At 39.6% G+C, this 19,049-nt stretch overlaps 1 protein-coding gene across 1 annotated transcript in view; it reads right to left on the bottom strand.

Moving 5' to 3' along the window:
* The window catches only part of UBAP2 (ubiquitin associated protein 2), a 122,996-nt gene that overhangs the window by 75,391 nt on the left and 28,556 nt on the right, over positions 1 to 19,049 (bottom strand). Inside the window, 1 exon segment of the mRNA XM_055302448.1 lies at positions 12,548 to 12,687. Coding sequence (XP_055158423.1) covers positions 12,548 to 12,646 — 99 coding nt within the window. The 5' untranslated portion in view covers positions 12,647 to 12,687.

Here is a 19,049-nt window from a genome sequence, read left to right as displayed (position 1 = left end):
AAGGTCCACACTGGGGATAGAGGAGAGAGCCAGGAAATCTCAGAAAGTAAGCCAACATAATTACACAGAAAAGAAACACTCTGAAATTAGAAAAGCCACTCAGAACTATGTTGCCATCTGAAAGTCCAAGAAAACTCACTGCACATAAAAGTAAGCAATTGAAAAATAAAGGTCAAGAAAAATAAATAAATAATAAAAAATAAAAAAAAAAAAGAAAAGAAAGGTCAAATCCCAGAAAAACAGAATAAGGAGCAAGATAATAAACAATGAACACCAAAACTAAGTACCTAGAGAATAAAGCCATCTTCTGTTTCAAAATTAAAAGACACTGAGCATCAGGCACCTGGGAGGCTCAGTTAAGCGTCTGCCTTCAGCTCAGGTCATGATCCCAGGTCCTGGAATCGAGTCCCACCCACATCAGACTCCTTACTCTGTGAGGAGAGCCTGTTTCTCCTTCTGCCTGTCTCTCATGAATAGATCAATAAAATCTTTGGGGGGGGGGGGGGCTGCACTGATCATAAAATAATCTAATACATAAATGACATGTCTAGCTTTTTCTAACTCAGAAATAAAAACGAAGACTACACACAAAGAAGAAACACAAAAAATAAGTTTGTTTTTTTTTTTTAACAATTAACACTTCAAGAGAAATACAAGGTGTAAGGGGGAAATATTTTGAGCAAAAAACTTGAAAAGGAAAAATAAAACGAAAGAAGTAATTAGAGAAGGGGTGCTCCGCTGGCTAGCTGGTAGAGCATGTGAGTCTTGATCTCAAGGTTGAGAGTCTAAGCCCCGTGTTGGATATAGAGTTTTTTATTTTTTAAGATTTTATTTATTTGAGAGCGAGCGAGAGAGCAAGCGAGAGAGGGTACAGATGGGGGGAGGGGTGCGGGGAGATGGAGGAGACTCGCTAATCAGCAGTCCCAGGCTAGGCTCAGTCCCAGGAGTCCAGGATCATGGCCTGAGGTGAAGGCAGACTGAGGTGCTATTTCCAAAATAGTTTTATTTTTGAGAAACAAATTTTTTTAAGATTTTATTTATTCACGAAAGACACAGAGCAAGAGGCAGAGGGAGAAGCAGGCTCTCTGCAGAGAGCCCAATGCAGGACTTGATCCTAGGAACCTGGGATAACGACCTAACCCAAAGGCAGATGCTCAACCACTGAGCCACCCAGGTGCCCCCAAAATAGCTTTTTAAAGAAGGAAATAGGGGCAGCCCGGGTGGCTCAGCGGTTTAGTGCCGCCTTCAGCCCAGGGTGTGATCCTGGAGACCAGGGATCAAGTCCCATGTTGGGCTCCCTGAGTGGAGCCTGCTTTTCCCTCTGCCTTGTGTCTCTGCCTCTCTCTCTCTCTCTCTCTCTCTCTCTCTCCCTCTCTCTCTCTGTCATGAATAAATAAATAAAATCTAAAAACAAAAAACAAAAACTTTCTTTTAAATAAATAAATAAAGAAAGAAGGAAATAAAAGAGGTAACAGTAAAAATAAGTGAAAAAGAGAAGACAAAAATTGAAGAATCTTGGGGATCCCCGGGTGGCTCAGCGGTTTAGCACCTGCCTTTGGCCCAGGGCGGGATCCTGGAGTCCAGGGATCAAGTCCCGCATCGGGCTCCTTGCATGGAGCTTGCTTCTCCCTCTGCCTGTGTCTCTGCTTCTCTCTCAATCTGTGTCTCTCATGAATAAATAAATGAAATCTTTAAAAGGAAAATTGAAAAATCAAAAAAAAAAAATCTGGCTCATGGCAGGGGAGGGAGAGTGGGGGGGGTCAACAAACTGACAAACCTTTAGCTAGATCAACCAAGAAGAGAGAAAACTAAAGTCATTAAAATTAAGAACAAAGGGACGCCTGGGTGGCTCAGCAGTTGAGCATCTGCCTTTGGCTCAGGTCCTGATCTCAGGGTCCTGGGATCAAGTCCTACATCGGTCTTCCTGCAGGGTCTTCCTCTGCTCTTGTCTCTGCCTCTGTGTGGGTCTCTCATGAATAAATAGTATCTTTAAAAAAAAAATTAGGAATGAAATAGGGGACATCACTACCTATGTTAGAGGAATAAAAAGGATTCTAAGAGAATTCCATGAACAAATGTATGCCACAAACTGCATACCTAGACAAATAAGAAAAATTCCTAAAAGGGGATCCCTGGGTGGCACAGCGGTTTGGCGCCTGCCTTTGGCCCAGGGCGCGATCCTGGAGACCCGGGATCGAGTCCCACATCGGGCTCCCGGTGCATGGAGCCTGCTTCTCCCTCTGCCTGTGTCTCTCCCTCTCTTTCTCTCTCTCTATCGTAAATAAATAAATAAATAAAAATTAAAAAAAAAATTCCTAAAAGGACACAAACTCTAAAACCATGTCAAGAAAAATTAAAACTCAGCAACAAGTAACTGAATAAGCCATCAAAAAGTTCCCACAGGACGCCTGGCTGGCTTACTCAGAAGACCCATGAGACTCTTGATCTCAGGGTTGTGACTTCAAGCCCCATGTTGGGTACGGAGCCTACTTAAAATAACTAAATAAAAAGTTCCCACAAAGAAAAGCCCAGAGCCAGATGGCTTCACTAGTAAATTCTACCAAATGCGAATTCTACCAAATTAACACCAATATCAGTTCTTTACAAGCTGTTTCAAAAAAACAGAACTGAACACTTCCTAACTCACAGTTCAAGGGGTATTATCCTGATACCAAAATCAAAAACCTCACAAGAAAAGACAACAACAGGAAAATATCACTCTGGGGGCGCCTGGGTGGCTCAGTCAGTTAAGCACCAACCTTTGGCTCAGGTCATGATCCCAGAGTCTCCTGTGATCAAGTCCCAAGTCAGGCTCCCTGGGAGCCTGATTATCCTTCTCCCTACTGCTTGTGCTCTCTCCCCAACTTGTGCTCTCTCTCAAATAAATAAATAAAATCAAAAACGGGGGGGGGGGGTGTGCAACTATCATTGAGAAATCTTCCACAAAATTCTAGCAAACCAACAGCACACAAAAAGGATTATATACTATTACCAAGTAAGATCTATCCCAAGAATTCAAGGTTATTTAACATCTGAACAATGTAATACATATTAATAAAATAACAAACCTACATGATCATTTCAAAAGACAGAGAAAAAGCATTTGATAAAATCCAATATCCTTTCATGGTAACAAAGACTCAACAAATTAGAAATAGAAGGGAATTTCCTCAACCTAACAGCAACTACAAAAAACCCAGAGCTAACAATATACTTAATAGTGAAAGACAAAGCTTACCGCCTAAGATCAAGACCAAACACAAAGTGTCTTTTCCAGCCTTTTGTACTGGGGTGTCTAATTGAAGCAATTAGACAAGGAAAGTCCTGAGGCAATTAAGCAAGGAAGGAAGGAGGCTACATACATAAAACTGGGAAAATGTCCAAATACATACCCTTGCAATACACACGTGAACCTCAGAAAAACACTGAAGCTGTACATAGGAAGGGTCAACAATAATCTGTCAATCAACCATTATGAAATTCTTCATCTGTGAAGCATTATCTTCCCATAAGATAAAAAAAAATTCCAGTTACAAAAATTAAATCATGAGGTAAAGCTTGGATTTTATTGCTAGAAAGTATCTTAGACATAGTAATTCAATTCAACTCCATTTACTAACACTTTATGCTGGGTGTTAAAGGCACAGGACTCCTAACTATCACAGGTATGTAGTGCCCTGTGTATCAATCATACTGCCTTCCAGCTATGGAGGAAGCTATTTTACCAGTCTAAGAATATTGCAATGAGGGTCTAGGCTAGTATGGATGCCAGAAGAAGGAATGTAAAGAGAGATGATGTTTTCTTCTATTGTTTTACACTTGAAGACTGAGGAAAAGCACTTTAACAATGTGCAAGAACTAGAAAACTGGGAGAACACAGTCCATATTAGTTATCAGAAACCGGCAGAGTCTGAAGCAAAAAGATGCACAAAGAAAGACAGAAATGAAAGAAGCAGAATGAAAGCAAACAGCAGTACACAAGACGTCCAGAACCCTAAAAGAAGGCAGGATGTCTGCAACAAGCAAACATAATAAAATCGGCAGAACCTTCTGAGATGAGTGTGATATTCCGTATCTTGAGAGGGGACTGAGTTATACAGGTATATGTATTTAACAAATAATTATCTGATACACTTAAAATGTCTCTATATGTAAACTTCACTTAAAAAAGAGAAAGCAACCGGGATCCCTGGGTGGCGCAGCGGTTTGGCGCCTGCCTTTGGCCCAGGGCGCGATCCTGGAGACCCGGGATCGAATCCCACATCAGGCTCCCGGTGCACGGAGCCTGCTTCTCCCTCTGCCTGTGTCTCTGCCTCTCTCTCTCTCTCTCTCTCTCTCTCTGTGACTATCATAAATAAATAAATAAATAAATAAATAAATAAATAAATAAATAAATAAATAAATAAATAAATAAATAAATAAATAAATAAATGATTTTAAAAAATAAAAAAATAAAAAAAAGAGAAAGCAACCTAAAAAATATCAAGCTAGTTATACATGTATGTATACTAAAGTGCTTAGGACTAAAATATACTGATGACTTTAATTTACCTTGAAACATATCAAGAAAATAAGATAGAATAGTGGACAGCTAGTCAGATGTAATAAACCAAATATATCAAAAAGCTAATCCTGGGATCCCTGGGTGGCGCAGTGGTTTGGCACCTGCCTTTGGCCCAGGGCGCGATCCTGGAGACCAGGGATCGAATCCCGCGTCGGGCTCCCGGTGCATGGAGCCTGCTTTTCCCTCTGCCTCTCTCTCTCTGTGTGTGTGACTATCATAAATAAATAAATAAATAAAAATAAATAAATAAATAAATAAATAAATAAATAAATAAATAAATAAATAAATAGCTAATCCTGAGTATATGGGTGCTTGCCACACAACTCTTTTCAACTACTGTTTGTATATGAACATCTTCATAATAAAATGTAAGAAGTAAAAAATTTCAACACTTCCAGAAAGGAACACTGGAGGAAGAGGAAAAAGAAAGGGCATAGGGAGGGAAAGAAGGGGGACAAAACATGTTAAACAGGAGCTAAAATAAAAGGATAAACTTGGGAAAAAAAGTTAATTGCAGACCTCTTGTAGACACTCCAATCATTCACTGTTTTATATTAGAAGAATGTGCCTGGGGGTGGGTGCCTGGATGGCTCAGTCAGTTAAGCATCCTACTCTTGGTTTAGCTCAGCTGTGATCTCAGGGTAATGAGATGGAATCTCACATCAGGCTCTGCACTCAGCGTGGAATCTTAAGATTCTCTCTCTCCCTCTCCCCCGTTCTCACCCTCAAGCATGCTCTGTTTCTAAAATAAAAAAAATAAATCTTTAATAAAAAAGAAAAAAAGAAGAAATAGAATGTGCCTGGTTCAAGATGTTTCAGACAGAAAACAGAGCATACAACAATGTCACAGTGCACGACACACCTAATCCAGGGACTCTGGATATAGTATCTTTCCAAAAGGGGTGTGGGATTAAAAGTAATAGGGCAGGGGGAAAACAATCACCAATAACAGATCTAAGAGCAGCAATATTGAAACTTGAAAAGTATCTAAGAATTGCCTATGCTTCCTTAACGTACACAAGTTATAGACACAAAAAAATTCGGCCCAACTCTATTAAACTATCTTACAAAATATTAGTGAGAAAACACTTGAGTTGACAACTTTCACTAAAGATTATAAGAATAGTTATTAATCGGGATCCCTGGGTGGCACAGCAGTTTGGCGCCTGCCTTTAGCCCGGGGCGCGATCCTGGATACCCGGGATCGAATCCCACGTCGGGCTACCGGTGCATGGAGCCTGCTTTTTCTCCCTCCTCCTGTGTCTCTGCCTCTCTCTCTCTTTCAAATAAATAAATAAATAAATAAATAGATAGATAGATAGATAGATAGATAGATAGATAAATAAATAAATCTTTGAAAATAAAATAAAATGTAAAGTCATATTAGGTAAATACCAATTACTAATTTATTCAGACTTAAATGTTCTCACCTTAAGTACTATGACTCAAATATTCTTTGCATTTCTCTTCTGTGATATCATCTGTATTAATCCTAACGGGGCCATTTAGACATAACTTCTGAAAACAGATCTGATGTGCTTAACAGCTGTTTAGTATGAACAGTACTGCAATACTAGCCTATCATATATTAATGAAATACAAAGCATTTTAAATCAGAACTTAAAATATTTTTTACCTTTGTGACTACTCTAGCCCAGAAAATTACTTTAAATATGCGATTAAAAAGATCCTAAATATAAATTCAAGTAGGATAGGAAACTTGCCAGGTGACCTCTGGCAAGTGTCAAGAATCTGTAAAACTTGTGAAATCAAAGGGAAAAAGCAAAAACAACTGATGATTTGAAGTTGAACAAGGTTAGTGCACCCTACCCTACAACAGATATTAGTGACATCCACCACCCAACTATCAGGTTGAAAAAAAGTCTTGCCAAGAAAAGCAGCATTACTAATTCTCTTCCTCTGAATCTCTTCCATTCATTTGACTTATAATGGGCTAAGCTACTTTCCTCCTCTTCTTTGTTTCTAATTTTTAAAGTAAACTCCATGTCACACATAGGGCTTGAACTCACAAGCTAGAAATCGAGTTGCACGTTCCACTGATTGAGCCAGCCAGGCACCCCAGAGCTAAGCTACTTTCACAGTGAATACGTTGACAGCTTGTCCATGCAAGCCAAATGTTTTTCATTCTATCCGCCACCCATAAAATTTGGAAAAATATAATGAAATATGATTTTTTAAATCATCCTTATGCCCACCACCCAAAGATAAAAATTATTAACATAGTCTACTAGTCTTTTTTCTTGTTTTAACAGTTGTTCCATGCTATAATTTCAGGTCCTTTTCTCAGTTGATCAGGAGCAGACATCTTCCAGCTTTGTAACTTATGTAGAATATATGATGAGTAAAGGTTATCACTTCCTGAATACAACCTATGTCCTTTCTAAACACTTACAACCATCCTGAAAAGTATCATACTCCATGACACTTTTGAATATTTATTTGTGAGAGAGCACAACGAGCAGAGGGGAAAGGGAGAAGTAGACTCCCCACTGAGCAGGGAGCCCAATGCAGGGGATCCCATGATCTGAGCCTAAGGCAGACATATAAACAACTGAGCCACCCAAGCACCTCTCTATGTCACACTTTAAAACACTGGAGTTTTTATCTCTCCACATAATACTAAAGAAACATCACTTTAATCAAAATGACAAAATTGATCACCAGAAGGGGCACACCTGGGTGGCTCAGTCAGTTAAGCATCTGCCTTCAGCTCAGGTCATGATCCCACGGTCCTGGGACTGAGCCCCACATCAGGCTCTTTGCTCAGCAGGGGGCCTGCTTCTCCCTCTTCCTCTGCTTGTATCTCCCCCTGCTTGCGTGCTGTCAAATAAATAAAATCTTAAAAACAAAAAAAGATTGATCACGAGTATATATACAATAAAACCTATATCCTAAGCATCATGATATGATGCATCAAGATGCATCACTTCTGTGGTATTTCTACCAAAACTACATAACCTGGGGTGCCCAGGTGGCTCAAGTGGTTGAGTATCAGACTCGGCTCAGGTCGTAATCTCAGAGTCATGAGATCAAGCCCCGTAACAGGCTCCTCACTCAGTGGAGGAGTCTGCTTTGAAATTCTCTCCCTCTCTCTCTGGCCCTCCCCCAATTTGCACTTGCTATCTCTCTAAAATAAGTAAATCTTCAAAAGTGCATAATTCCATTATAATCATGAAGAATATTTCAGACAAGCTAAAATTGGTAGATATTCTACAAAGTAACTGACCCATATTCTTTAAATAGGTCAATGTTATGAAACAGAAGAAAGGAAGTTCCACATGAAAAATGACTGAGGAGAACTGACATCTGGATACAATGGATGACAATGGACTTAATTAGCTAAAAAGGACATTATTGAGACAATTGGGAAAATAGTAATAGTCTGTAGATTACATGAGTTAATTTCCTGATTTTTAATAACTGTTCTGTAATTATGTCCTTGAAAAAAAATACGGAAGTATTCAGATGTGGTATTTACTGTATCTACAACTTACTCTCTAAAGGTTCTAGGGAAAAGCTGTATGTAGTTTCTTCTTTGTAGGAAGGAGAAAAATATAAACATGGTAAAAATGTTAATATCTGGGAGATCTGGATTAAAGGATATTTAGGAATTAATATCCTTTGAAACTTTGTACTACTATCCTTTGTACTACTCTTGAAACTTTCTCTAACTCTCAAAGCATGTTTTTTGGGTTTTTTTTTTTTTTTTTTTTTTTTTTTTGCGAGGTTAAAACACACAAGTGGGATCCCTGGGTGGCGCAGCGGTTTGGCGCCTGCCTTTGGCCCAGGGCGCAATCCTGGAGACCCAGGATCGAATCCCACGTCGGGCCCCCGGTGCATGGAGCCTGCTTCTCCCTCTGCCTGTGTCTCTGCCTCTCTCTCTCTATCTCTCTCTCTGTGTGTGTGACTATCATAAATAAAAAAATAAAAAAAATAAAAAAACACACACACAAGTAATTCAACTAATTGGTAAAGTGACAGACCTACTTTATTCAGAATCTAAGAGCTCATAGTCTTCTCTCTTATATCCCTCTACTTTGATAGATGTGTCCTGAGATAAACTACCTTTGGACATTTAAAATTGGGCAATAGGGATCCCCGGGTGGCGCAGCGGTTTGGCGCCTGCCTTTGGCCGAGGGCGCGATCCTGGAGACCCGGGATCGAATCCCACGTCGGGCTCCCGGTGCATGGAGCCTGCTCCTCCCTCTGCCTGTGTCTCTGCCTCTCTCTCTCTCTCTCTTTCTCTCTCTCTCTCTGTGTGACTATCATAAATAAACAAAAAAATTTAAAAAAAAAGAAAAAAAGAAAAATATAAAAAATAAATAAATAAAATAAAATAAAATAAAATTGGGCAATAAACATCCTACAGAATAAAACCTTACCCCCACCCTCGGTTTAAGATTGCTTCCTTAGGAAATACTTCTCAGAATGAGATTAATGGATAAATGAACATGTACAATCTTATTCATACTGCTTTTATGATAAATTCTCAACATACTTTTTTATAAAGGAAACTTAGGAATCTAAGGTCTAAGAACCAGTGAGCAGTTTTTCATCTAATTACATAAAATGAGGGACACCTGGGTGGCTCAGCAGTTGGGCAGCTGCCTTGGGCTCAAATCGTGATCCCGGATCCAGTATCAAGTCCTGCATCAGGCTCCTGTGAAGAGCCTGCTTCTCTCTCTGCCTGTTTCTTTGCCTCTCTCTCTCTCATGAATAAATAAACCTTAAAAAAAAATAAAAAATTTAAAAATAATTACATAAAATGAGCCATCCCCAAAGGGCTTATGGAAAAACTAATATTGACAACAGCCATTAGAAGGGAAGAGAGAGCCCTCCGTCCTCCAGTCTGGAGACTCTGATTCACTGGAAATAAGTCCAATGACTCTACTTGGGTAGGAGATGGAAACAATTTACATTTCCAACATTTACTTTGGCATGCCTTTAAAAGATTACATTTTTTTTAAGATTTTATTTTGTTTTGTTTTTAAGATTTTATTTATTTATTCATGAGACACACAGAGAGAGAGAGAGAGAGGCAGAGACACAGGTGGAGGGAGAAGCAGGCTCCATGCAGAGAGCCCGACATGGGACTCGATACCAGGTCTCCAGGATCATGCCCTGGGCTGAAGGCAAGTGCTAAAGCCCTGAGCCACCCAGACTGCCCGTTTTTAAGATTTTATTTTGAAGTAATCTCTACACCCAATGTGGGACTCAAACATACAATCTCAAGATCAGGAGTTGCACGCTCCATCAACTGAGCCAGCCAGGCACCCCTAAAAAGATTACACTTTTAATCTTGACTGATTTAATAACAAAATGTCATTTAAATTTGTGTCTATTTAAAAAATAAATAAAATAAAAAATAAATTTGTATCTATTTGATTACAAGCAGGGTTGTACCTATGATTACTCATAACTTATATTTCTTCTGTGATAAGAAAATCTTTCATAAATAACCTCTTAAGCATTCACCTACAAAAGGAGGGCCTAGTACAGAAGTCCCAATTTTTCCAACAAGAGACTCTTTTCAGTTGTGAATAATTATCTATTGGGGTAAATGTAGTTAGGAACAAGCACTGAATAGCAGAATGTAAGTCTATTAATAGAAGTAAAACACAAAGCTAACCTTTTTCTTTTTTAAAGATTTTATTAAAAAAAAAAAAAAAAGATTTTATTTATTGGGCAGCCACGGTGGCGGAGCGGTTTAGCGCCGCCTGCAGCCCGGGGTGTGATCCTGGAGATCCGGGATCGAGTCCCACGTCAGGCTCCCTGCATGGAGCCTGCTTCTCTCTCTGCCTATGTCTCTCCCTCTCTTTCTTTCTGAATAAATAAATAAATCTTAAAAAATAAATTAATTAATTTTTAAAAAAGATTTTATTTATTTATTTATGAGAGAGACAGAGAGAGAGGCAGAGACATAGGCGGTGGGAAGAGAAGCAGGTTCCATGTAAGGAGACCGAAGCGGGACTTGATCCCAGGAATCTGGGATAACACCCTGAGCCAAAGGCATAAGCTCAACCGCTGAGTCACCCAGGTGTCCCAGCACAAAGCTAACCTTATACTGAAAAATGTAAAGCAACAATCAAGTAAAGTCTACTTTCTGTATCCCTTAACATCAGCAGGGCACTTGGTTATGACTGATTATAACAGGGTACTTGTAATTAGCTACCAATGTATAGTCAAATCATCAATCTGAAATTTATGATGGGCCTCTGAAAAAAGGTTTATAAATCTACTCAATAACAATGGATAAAATGCTAAATTTTGTACCAGATACTATACTTAACATTTTACTTAAATTATACAACTTCATTTAAAATAACAATATAGGGATCCCTGGGTGGCGCACCGGTTTGGCGCCTGCCTTTGGCCCAGGGCGCAATCCTGGAGACCCAGGATCGAATCCCACGTCGGGCCCCCGGTGCATGGAGCCTGCTTCTCCCTCTGCCTGTGTCTTTGCCTCTCTCTCTCTCTCTCTCTGTGTGACTATCATAAATAAAATAAAAATAAAAAAAAATAAAATAACAATATAAACAAATTCATACAGGGAGACTATTTGTTTTCTTAAGATTTTTTTTTTTGGGGATCCCTGGGTGGCTCGGCGGTTTGGCGCCTGCCTTTGGCCCAGGGCGCGATCCTGGAGTCCCGGGATCGAGTCCCACGTCGGGCTCCCGGCATGGAGCCTGCTTCTCCCTCCTCTTGTGTCTCTGCCTCTCTCTATATATATGTCTGTCATAAATAAATAAATAAATCTTTTGGGAAAAAAAAAAAAAGATTTTTTTTTTTAATTTATTTTAGGGGGGAAAGGAGAGGGAAAGAATCTCAAGCAGATCCCCCACTAAGCACAGAGAACAAATCAGGGCTCAATTCTATGACCCTGAGATCATTACCTAACACAAAATCAAGAGTCAGACACTTAACCAACTGAGCTATCAAGGCTTCCTAGAAGGAGGGACTATTTAACATTAAATATTTTATACAGGGCAGCCCGGGTGGCTCAGCAGTTTAGCGCCGCCTGCAGCCCAGGAAGTGATCCTGGAGACCTGGGATCAAGCCCCACTTCAGGCTCCCTGCATGGGGCCTGCCCTCCCTCTGCCTGTGTTTCTGACTCTCTGTGTGTTTTAGATAGATAGATAGATAGATAGATAGATAGATAGATAGATAGATAGATAGATAGATAAAATCATTTTAAAAATTAAATAAATAAAAAATAAATATTTTATACAGGGCAGCCGTGATGGCTCAGCGGTTTGGCACCGCCTTCGGCCCAGGGTATGATCCTGGAGTCCCGGGATCGAGTCCCACGACAGGCTCCCTGCATGGAGCCTGCTTCCACTCTGTCTCTCTCGTGAATAAATAAATTTTTTTTAATAAATAAAATCTTTAAAATATATATATATATACACATATACATATTATACAAATGGACGTTGTTAATTAAAAGTCATCTTAATATTTAAAAGACTCTCCCCAGCTAATAATGCTTGAAAGAAATGGCAGCTTTTTGTACGTCTCTTATAATTCAGCTATTTCTCTACTTCAGAGAATTACTTGTCCATATATTCTGGATTTTCATACTACATTCAGGTACATACCTAGATTAATAATAAAGAAAAGGAGGGGCACCTGGCTGGCTCAATCTGGTAGAATATGTGACTCTTCATCTCAGGGCTCTAAGTTCAAGCCCCATATTAGGAGTAGAAATAACTTAAAAATCCTTAAAAAAAAAAAAAAAAAGGAAAAGGAAAAAAAAAAGCAGATGCTAATAGGTAAAAGGAAAAAGTTCACACTCAGATAAGGAACAACCAACAGTATCTGGATCAATGATATTTTTCTTTCCCAGGGAATACAATCTACTTAAAAAAAAAAAAAAGTTCAAAATCCAAAGGTATCCTACAAAGGAGAATTACGTGCTCCCTAATTAACTCTACACAAAACAAAAGTTCCATAAAAACTTACCTGTACTACTTGTTTCTGTACTTGTGTTGCCTGTGTCGCTGAAATCTGTGTTTTTTCCCGAGCACCTCGGGAACGGTCACTGCTCACCGAAGTCATCATATACAGTATATACAAAATAACGTATGTACAAAATAGAAAATCTGCAAGAAAGCAAGGATGGTAGTAAGCAAAACGTCCAAATCATAGTAAAAGGTAAGGATAAAATTCAGATATAAGAAGGAAACATGAGATAAAACATAAGTTCTCTAATACACAAATTCTCAAGAAATGATCAAGATTTTACATTTTCCTAGCAACAATTCAGTCAATTTTTACTAATGCAATCTACAAGTCTATGGTTTAAGGGGGTGCCTGGGTGGCTCAGTTGGTTAAGCATCTGCCTTCAGCTCAGGTCATGATCCCGGAATCGAGCCCCACCATCAGACTGGACTCCCTGCTCAGTGGGGAGCCTGCCTCTCCCTCTCCTGCTCCCCCTGCTTGTGCTTTCTCTCTGTATCAAATAAAGAAAAATCTTTAAAAATAATAATAAAATAAAAACATATAAGTCTATAGTCGGGGCACCTGGCTGGCTCAGTCAGGAGGGCATACAACTCGATCTCAGGGTGTGAGTTCAAGTTCCATGTTGGGAGCAGAGATTACTAAAAAATGAAATCTCAAAGGCACCTGGATGACTCAGACAGTTAAGCATCTGCCTTTGGCTCAAGTCATGATCCCAAGGTCCTAGGATCAAGCTCCCTGCTCAGTGAGGAGTCTGCCTCTTCCTCTCCATCTGTCTCTACCCCAGTTAATGCTCTTACTCTTTCTCTCTCAAATAAAAAAATCAAACCAAATCAAATCTTAAGGGGGCCTTGGTGGTACAGTTGGTTAAGCACCTCAGTTTTTATTTCAGCTCAGCTCCTGATCTCAGGTCAAGCCCCATGTAGGACTCTACACTCAGTGCAGAGTCAGCTTAAGGCTCTCTCCCCACCTCCACCCACAATCTCACTTGTGCCCTAAAACAAAATAAATCTTTAAAAAAGAAACTTAGGACAGCCCAGGTAGCTCATGGGCTTAGCGCAGCCTTCAGCCCAGGGTGTGATCCTGGAGACCCAGGATCGAGTCCCACGTCGGGCTCCCTGCATGGAGCCTGCTTCTTCCTCTGCCTCTGCCCCCCCAATTCAAGTTCTCTTTCTCACTAAAATCTTTATAAATAAATAAAAATAAAATTAATTAAAAATAAAATTAAATTTTGTAGAGAATGCAGAGAACTGTAACCCTTAAATACTACTGGTAGAAATGGAAATGGAACAGTCACTGTGGAAAACAGTATAGCAACCTCAAAAAAAAAAAAAAAAAAAAACCTATCTCATCCAGTAAATTCCACTTGAGTATATACCCAAAAAACTGAGAGCAGGGTCTCGACAAAGTATTTGTATACTCTTGTTCATTGCACTATTATACACAACAGCTAAAAAGTGGAAGCAACCAAGTTTCTACCAAGATGAAGAGATAATCAAAATGTAATATATACATAAAAGAGGCTAAGTAATATTCTATGGTTTAATTTTTTTTTTTTTTTAGTTCTTACTTTAAGTAGGCTCCATGCCCAATGTGCACAATCCTGAGATCAAGAGTCCCATGATCAACCAACTAAGCCAGCCAGGCACCCCTATTATTCCACTTTTTTTTTTTTAAAGATTTTATTTATTTATTCATGATAGTCACACACACACAGAGAGAGAGAGAGAGAGAGAGAGAGAGAGAGAGAGGCAGAGACACAGGCAGAGGGAGAAGCAGGCTCCATGCAGGGAGCCCGAGGTGGGACTCGATCCAGGGTCTCCAGGATTGCGCCCTGGGCCAAAGGCAGGCACCAAACCGCTGCGCCACCCAGGGATTATTCCACCACCCCCTATTATTCCACCTTAAGAAAGAAGAAAATTCTGTTTTTTAAGTAGGCTCCGTACCTAACATGGGGCTTGAACTCATGACCCCAAGTTCAAGAGTCTCATGCTCCACAGGCTGAGCCAGCCAGGCACCCCAAAAAAGAAGAAAATTCTAACACATGCTACCTATGGATAAACTACAGGGACATTATGCTAAGTAAAATAAGCCAGTCACAAAAGGACAGATACTCCATGACTCTACTTGTATCAGTTACCTACAACAGTCAAATTCAAACATTTATTTATGAGAAAGTGTAAGAGTGAGTGGTGAGGAGGGACAGAAGGAGAGGAAGAGATTCTCAAGCAGACTCCCACAATAGTCAAATTCATAGTCAAGGGGCACCTGGTGGCAGATGGGTGGAGCAATCGTTTAAGCATCCAACTCTTGGTTTTGGCTCAGGGTCCTAGGAATAAGCCCACATAAGGCTCCACAGACAGTGCAAAGTCTGCGTCTGTGTGCGTCCCCCCACTGTCTGTCTCTGTCTCACAAATAAACAAATCTTTAGAAAAAGAAACAAAAAACAAGCAAACTCGGAAAGGTTCTACATAGACAATTAAAATGTAATACAGGGAGTCCTAACTGCTTATTTCCTGGGTTACAGAGCCTACAAATCAAGCTAGGTACTATATTATGAAATATATATTGTCTTCATAATCCTAAACTAGGGAAACAGTCACAAGAGAGCAGGCTGGAAGAGACAAAAATCTATGAAAATAAGACACACAGAATCAAGCCCCAAAGTCCATCTGTAATATACCTTACCATCTCCCTAACTTTCCATGACAGTCATATACACTCAGAAAAATAGCTATGTTGAACAACATTACTTAAAGTGACATGAAGTAAAATCTTTTACATTTCAAAAATTTTACATCACTCAATGGAATGTCCACTGGAACTCTTGAAACTAGGTCACTAATGACCAAAACCTCAATAGCGGTAAGGAGAGACAGCTGGGTGGCTCAGCGGTTGAGCGTCTGCCTTCGGCTCAGGGTGTGATCCCCTGTGATCCCGGAGTCCCACATCGGGCTCCCTGCAGGGAACCTGCTTCTCCCTCTGCCTGTGTCTCTACTGCTATGTCTCTAATGAACACATAAATAAAATATTTAAAAAAAAAATAGTGGGGAGGAAAAAGTCAAGATGACTGGGGAAGAGAGACAGCAAACTAAGCATACTTGAAAGAGGTGATAGCTAAAAGATACAGAGCATCAAAGCAGAGCTTTGTAAGGATGAAGAACACTGAGCAAGTCTAACACATGGTAAGCCCATTGAGGACAGTGTTTATTTCTGTCCTATCACCATCATTCTTCTAGGGCCTAATATAGGAGATACACACAATTTAGTTAATATATATTTACTTAATAAAAGAGACCTAGGGGCACCTACCTGGATGGCTAAGTCTGGGGAACATGAAAGTCTTATTTTCAGAGTCATGAGTCTGTGCCTCATGTTGGGTATAAAGATTACTAAAAAAAAATAAACAAATAAACTTAAAGAAAAAGAGAGAGAGGGACACCTGGGTGGCTCAGTGGTTGAGCACCTGTCTGCCTTTGGCCCAGGGCATGATCCTGGAGTCCTGGGATCAAGTCACACATCAGGCTCCCTACACGGAGCCTGCTTCTCTCTCTGCCTATCTCTGACTCTGTGTCTCTCATGAATAAATATGTAAAATCTATATTTAAAAAAAAAAAAAGGAGAGAGAGAGAGAGACACACCTATGCATAGGCTAAAGAGAAGATAACTGAGAGGTAATACACGGAAACAGCAGTGATGGAAAATGATCCCCTTGGGCAAGATGAATCCCTCCCCAAGTCCAGCAGAATGAAGAAAAGGAGAAGCATAACAGCAGCTAAATTTTTATGATTAGGAGAGACATCAATACAGTGTGTTGTATCAGTCTTTTTTTTTTTTAGTAAAATGGACAAAAACATCTGCAGAGAAGGAATACCAGATGGAAGGTGGGTAGAGGAATGTAAGAAAACAGCAAAGGTTTGTGACAGCTGCTAAGGTTGAGTATAAGGGGAAAACAATAGAAAACAGACAAAAAGAATTGAAGAGTGACACAGAGGACCTCAACTGAAAGCAGAAATCATGAATATATAGTGGCATTAATCTACATGTTACCACAAAAGCAAATTGAATGTCAGAAACTCTGGATCACAACTTAAATGTATAATCAAAGATGTAGGTTAAGAAATCAATTCCTTAAAGAAAAAAAAAATCAATTCCTTGTTGAAATACCCCACAAAATAAAAGAATTTGGATATTAAACAAAAAGAGAGTCCAGGAAGGCCTGGGTGGCTCAGTGGTTGAACATCTGCCTTTGCTCAGGTCATGATCCTGGGATCTAGTCCCACATCAGGCTCACTACAGGGAGTCTGCTTCTCCCTCTGCCTATGTGTCTGCCTCTGTCTCTCATGAAAATGAATAAAATCTTTAAAAAAAAAAAAAGTCTATTTCCTGAAGACACATATATTACATCAGCAATGAAGAGCTGCTCACATCTATCTCTAGATGTGATAGGGGCCTGGGGCAGCCTGGGTGGCTTAGCGGTTTAGCGCTGCCTTCAGCCCAGGGCCTGATCCTGGGGACCCGGCCGGGATCGAGTCCCATGTGGGGTTCCCTGCATGGAGCCTGCTTCTCCCTCTGCCTGTGTCTCTGCCTCCCTCTCTCCTGAGCATGGAGCCATCCCACAACCCTCAGATGAAGACCAGAGCCAAAATCAAGAGTCAGACGCTTAAACAACTGAGCCACTAGGAGCCCCAAAACTTACTGTATGCCTCTCACTCACAATCAGTACACATTTTGAATCATTTTTCTGAGTTTAACCATTATGATGTTTTGTTGGTCTGTTTTATTGTTTTGGTCATATTAAATAGAAGAAGGTTAACTGTTTTGCCATGAGTATTTTTAGAGCTTTTCCTGAGTTTAATGTTCTCCAGTATGAATAAATACACATGAATATACTTTTTTAAACTATAAAGTACCAAAGACATGTTAAAACATAATAGTATCTCTGAAGTAAAGGCATTCCTTATCTCTAAAATCACCTCTGAGCATTATATAATTCTATCCTAAGTATCTGAAGTTAAATGAGTGCCTGGGTGGCTCAGTCGGGTAAGCGTCTTGCCTTCAGCTCAGGTCATGATCCCGGGGTCCCGGGATCGAGCCCCAAATGGGGCTCCCTGTTCAGTGGAGGTTGTCTACTTCACCCTATTCCTCTGTGCTCTCTCTCTCCCTTTTACTCTTTCTCAAATAAAATATTTTTTAAAAAATGAACATCCAATCAAAATCTGAGTGGTGCTCCTGGAGTAAAACTAAAAAGTAATTTTTAGTTTACTTAGATTTCCAAACAGTTGCTTTTCTTCTGAATTATGTGACCCTTTCCTCATTCATCTTTTGAACTATTTATTCCTCTATGCTCTCATTTATTAAAAAATAAACTAGGTATATTAAATATAACAAAATCAGAGTTTCTTCTTACAGGAGTGCCATCTGGTGATAAAAATCTGCATGTACGGAAATAAACTTAGGTTAAACTGAATGGATGCTAAGATGGAGTTTTTTGACTTATGAAAAAAGGATTTTAAATCTTAACGGCCTTGCCATTATAGCCAAATATTTTGATATAATGTACCTGGATCCTCATTTGTCAATCAGGAAAACCATAAACTTTATGTTTCACACTATTACAATTTTACTAATTCATTGCCTCAGTATAAACATTAAAATTGTGTATCTTCACATTCTAATCCTCAATCTATATTCAATATACGTGATTAGGGTATAAACAATGTCCCCAGTTCCATGGCTGAACCAGAATAATATTGCTTTGTGAAACATGAAAGGTACATTGCTTACTTTATGTTTATATATTGTTATTTGGAAATAATCATTTTTCTCCTTTAATTAAGCTTTACTGCTCTGGGTTATATCTACATCAACTGTTACTACAAAAGACTTTTGGGAGAAATATTACAAATGATCTAAAAAAAAAAAAAAAAAAGAAATATTACAAGTAAAATCCTTCCCCAAAAAATTAAAAGAAAAAAAATGATGGGCTCAAGTTCATGCTTCTAAAGACCGAAATGTCAGAACTGCTGTATTCCTGTTCATAAAAAAGGTCTGAGGAGTCTTGGGTAGCTCAGTCAGTTAAGCATTTGACTCCTGACTTCAGCTCAGGTCATGATCTCAGGATTGGTGAAACTGAGTCCAGCATCAGATTCTGTGCTCAGCAGGAAGTATGCTTGAGATTCTCTCCCTCTACCCACCCCCCCACTCACTTGCCCTCTCAAATAAATAAATAAATAAATCTTTATTCTTTTCCTTTTCAAGATTTTGCTTACTTATTTGACAAAGAAAGGAAGAAAGAGCATAAGCAGAGCATCAGGCAGAAGGAGAGTGAGAAGCAGGCTCCCCGCGGAGCAGAGAGCCTGACATGGAGGTTGATCCCAGGACCTCATGACCATGACCCAAGCTGAAAGCAGATGCTTAAATGACTAAGCTCAGGCACACCAATAAATAATTTAAAAAAAAAAAAGTCTCAGGGCACCTAGCTGGCTGTTGGTAGAGCATGCTA

Source organism: Nyctereutes procyonoides, unplaced genomic scaffold (genome assembly GCF_905146905.1).
Source record: "Nyctereutes procyonoides isolate TBG_1078 unplaced genomic scaffold, NYPRO_anot_genome, whole genome shotgun sequence".
In the NCBI taxonomy this organism is placed as follows: domain Eukaryota; kingdom Metazoa; phylum Chordata; class Mammalia; order Carnivora; family Canidae; genus Nyctereutes; species Nyctereutes procyonoides.
Note: the sequence above shows the minus strand (reverse complement) of the source record. Positions and strands in the feature narration are given on the sequence as shown.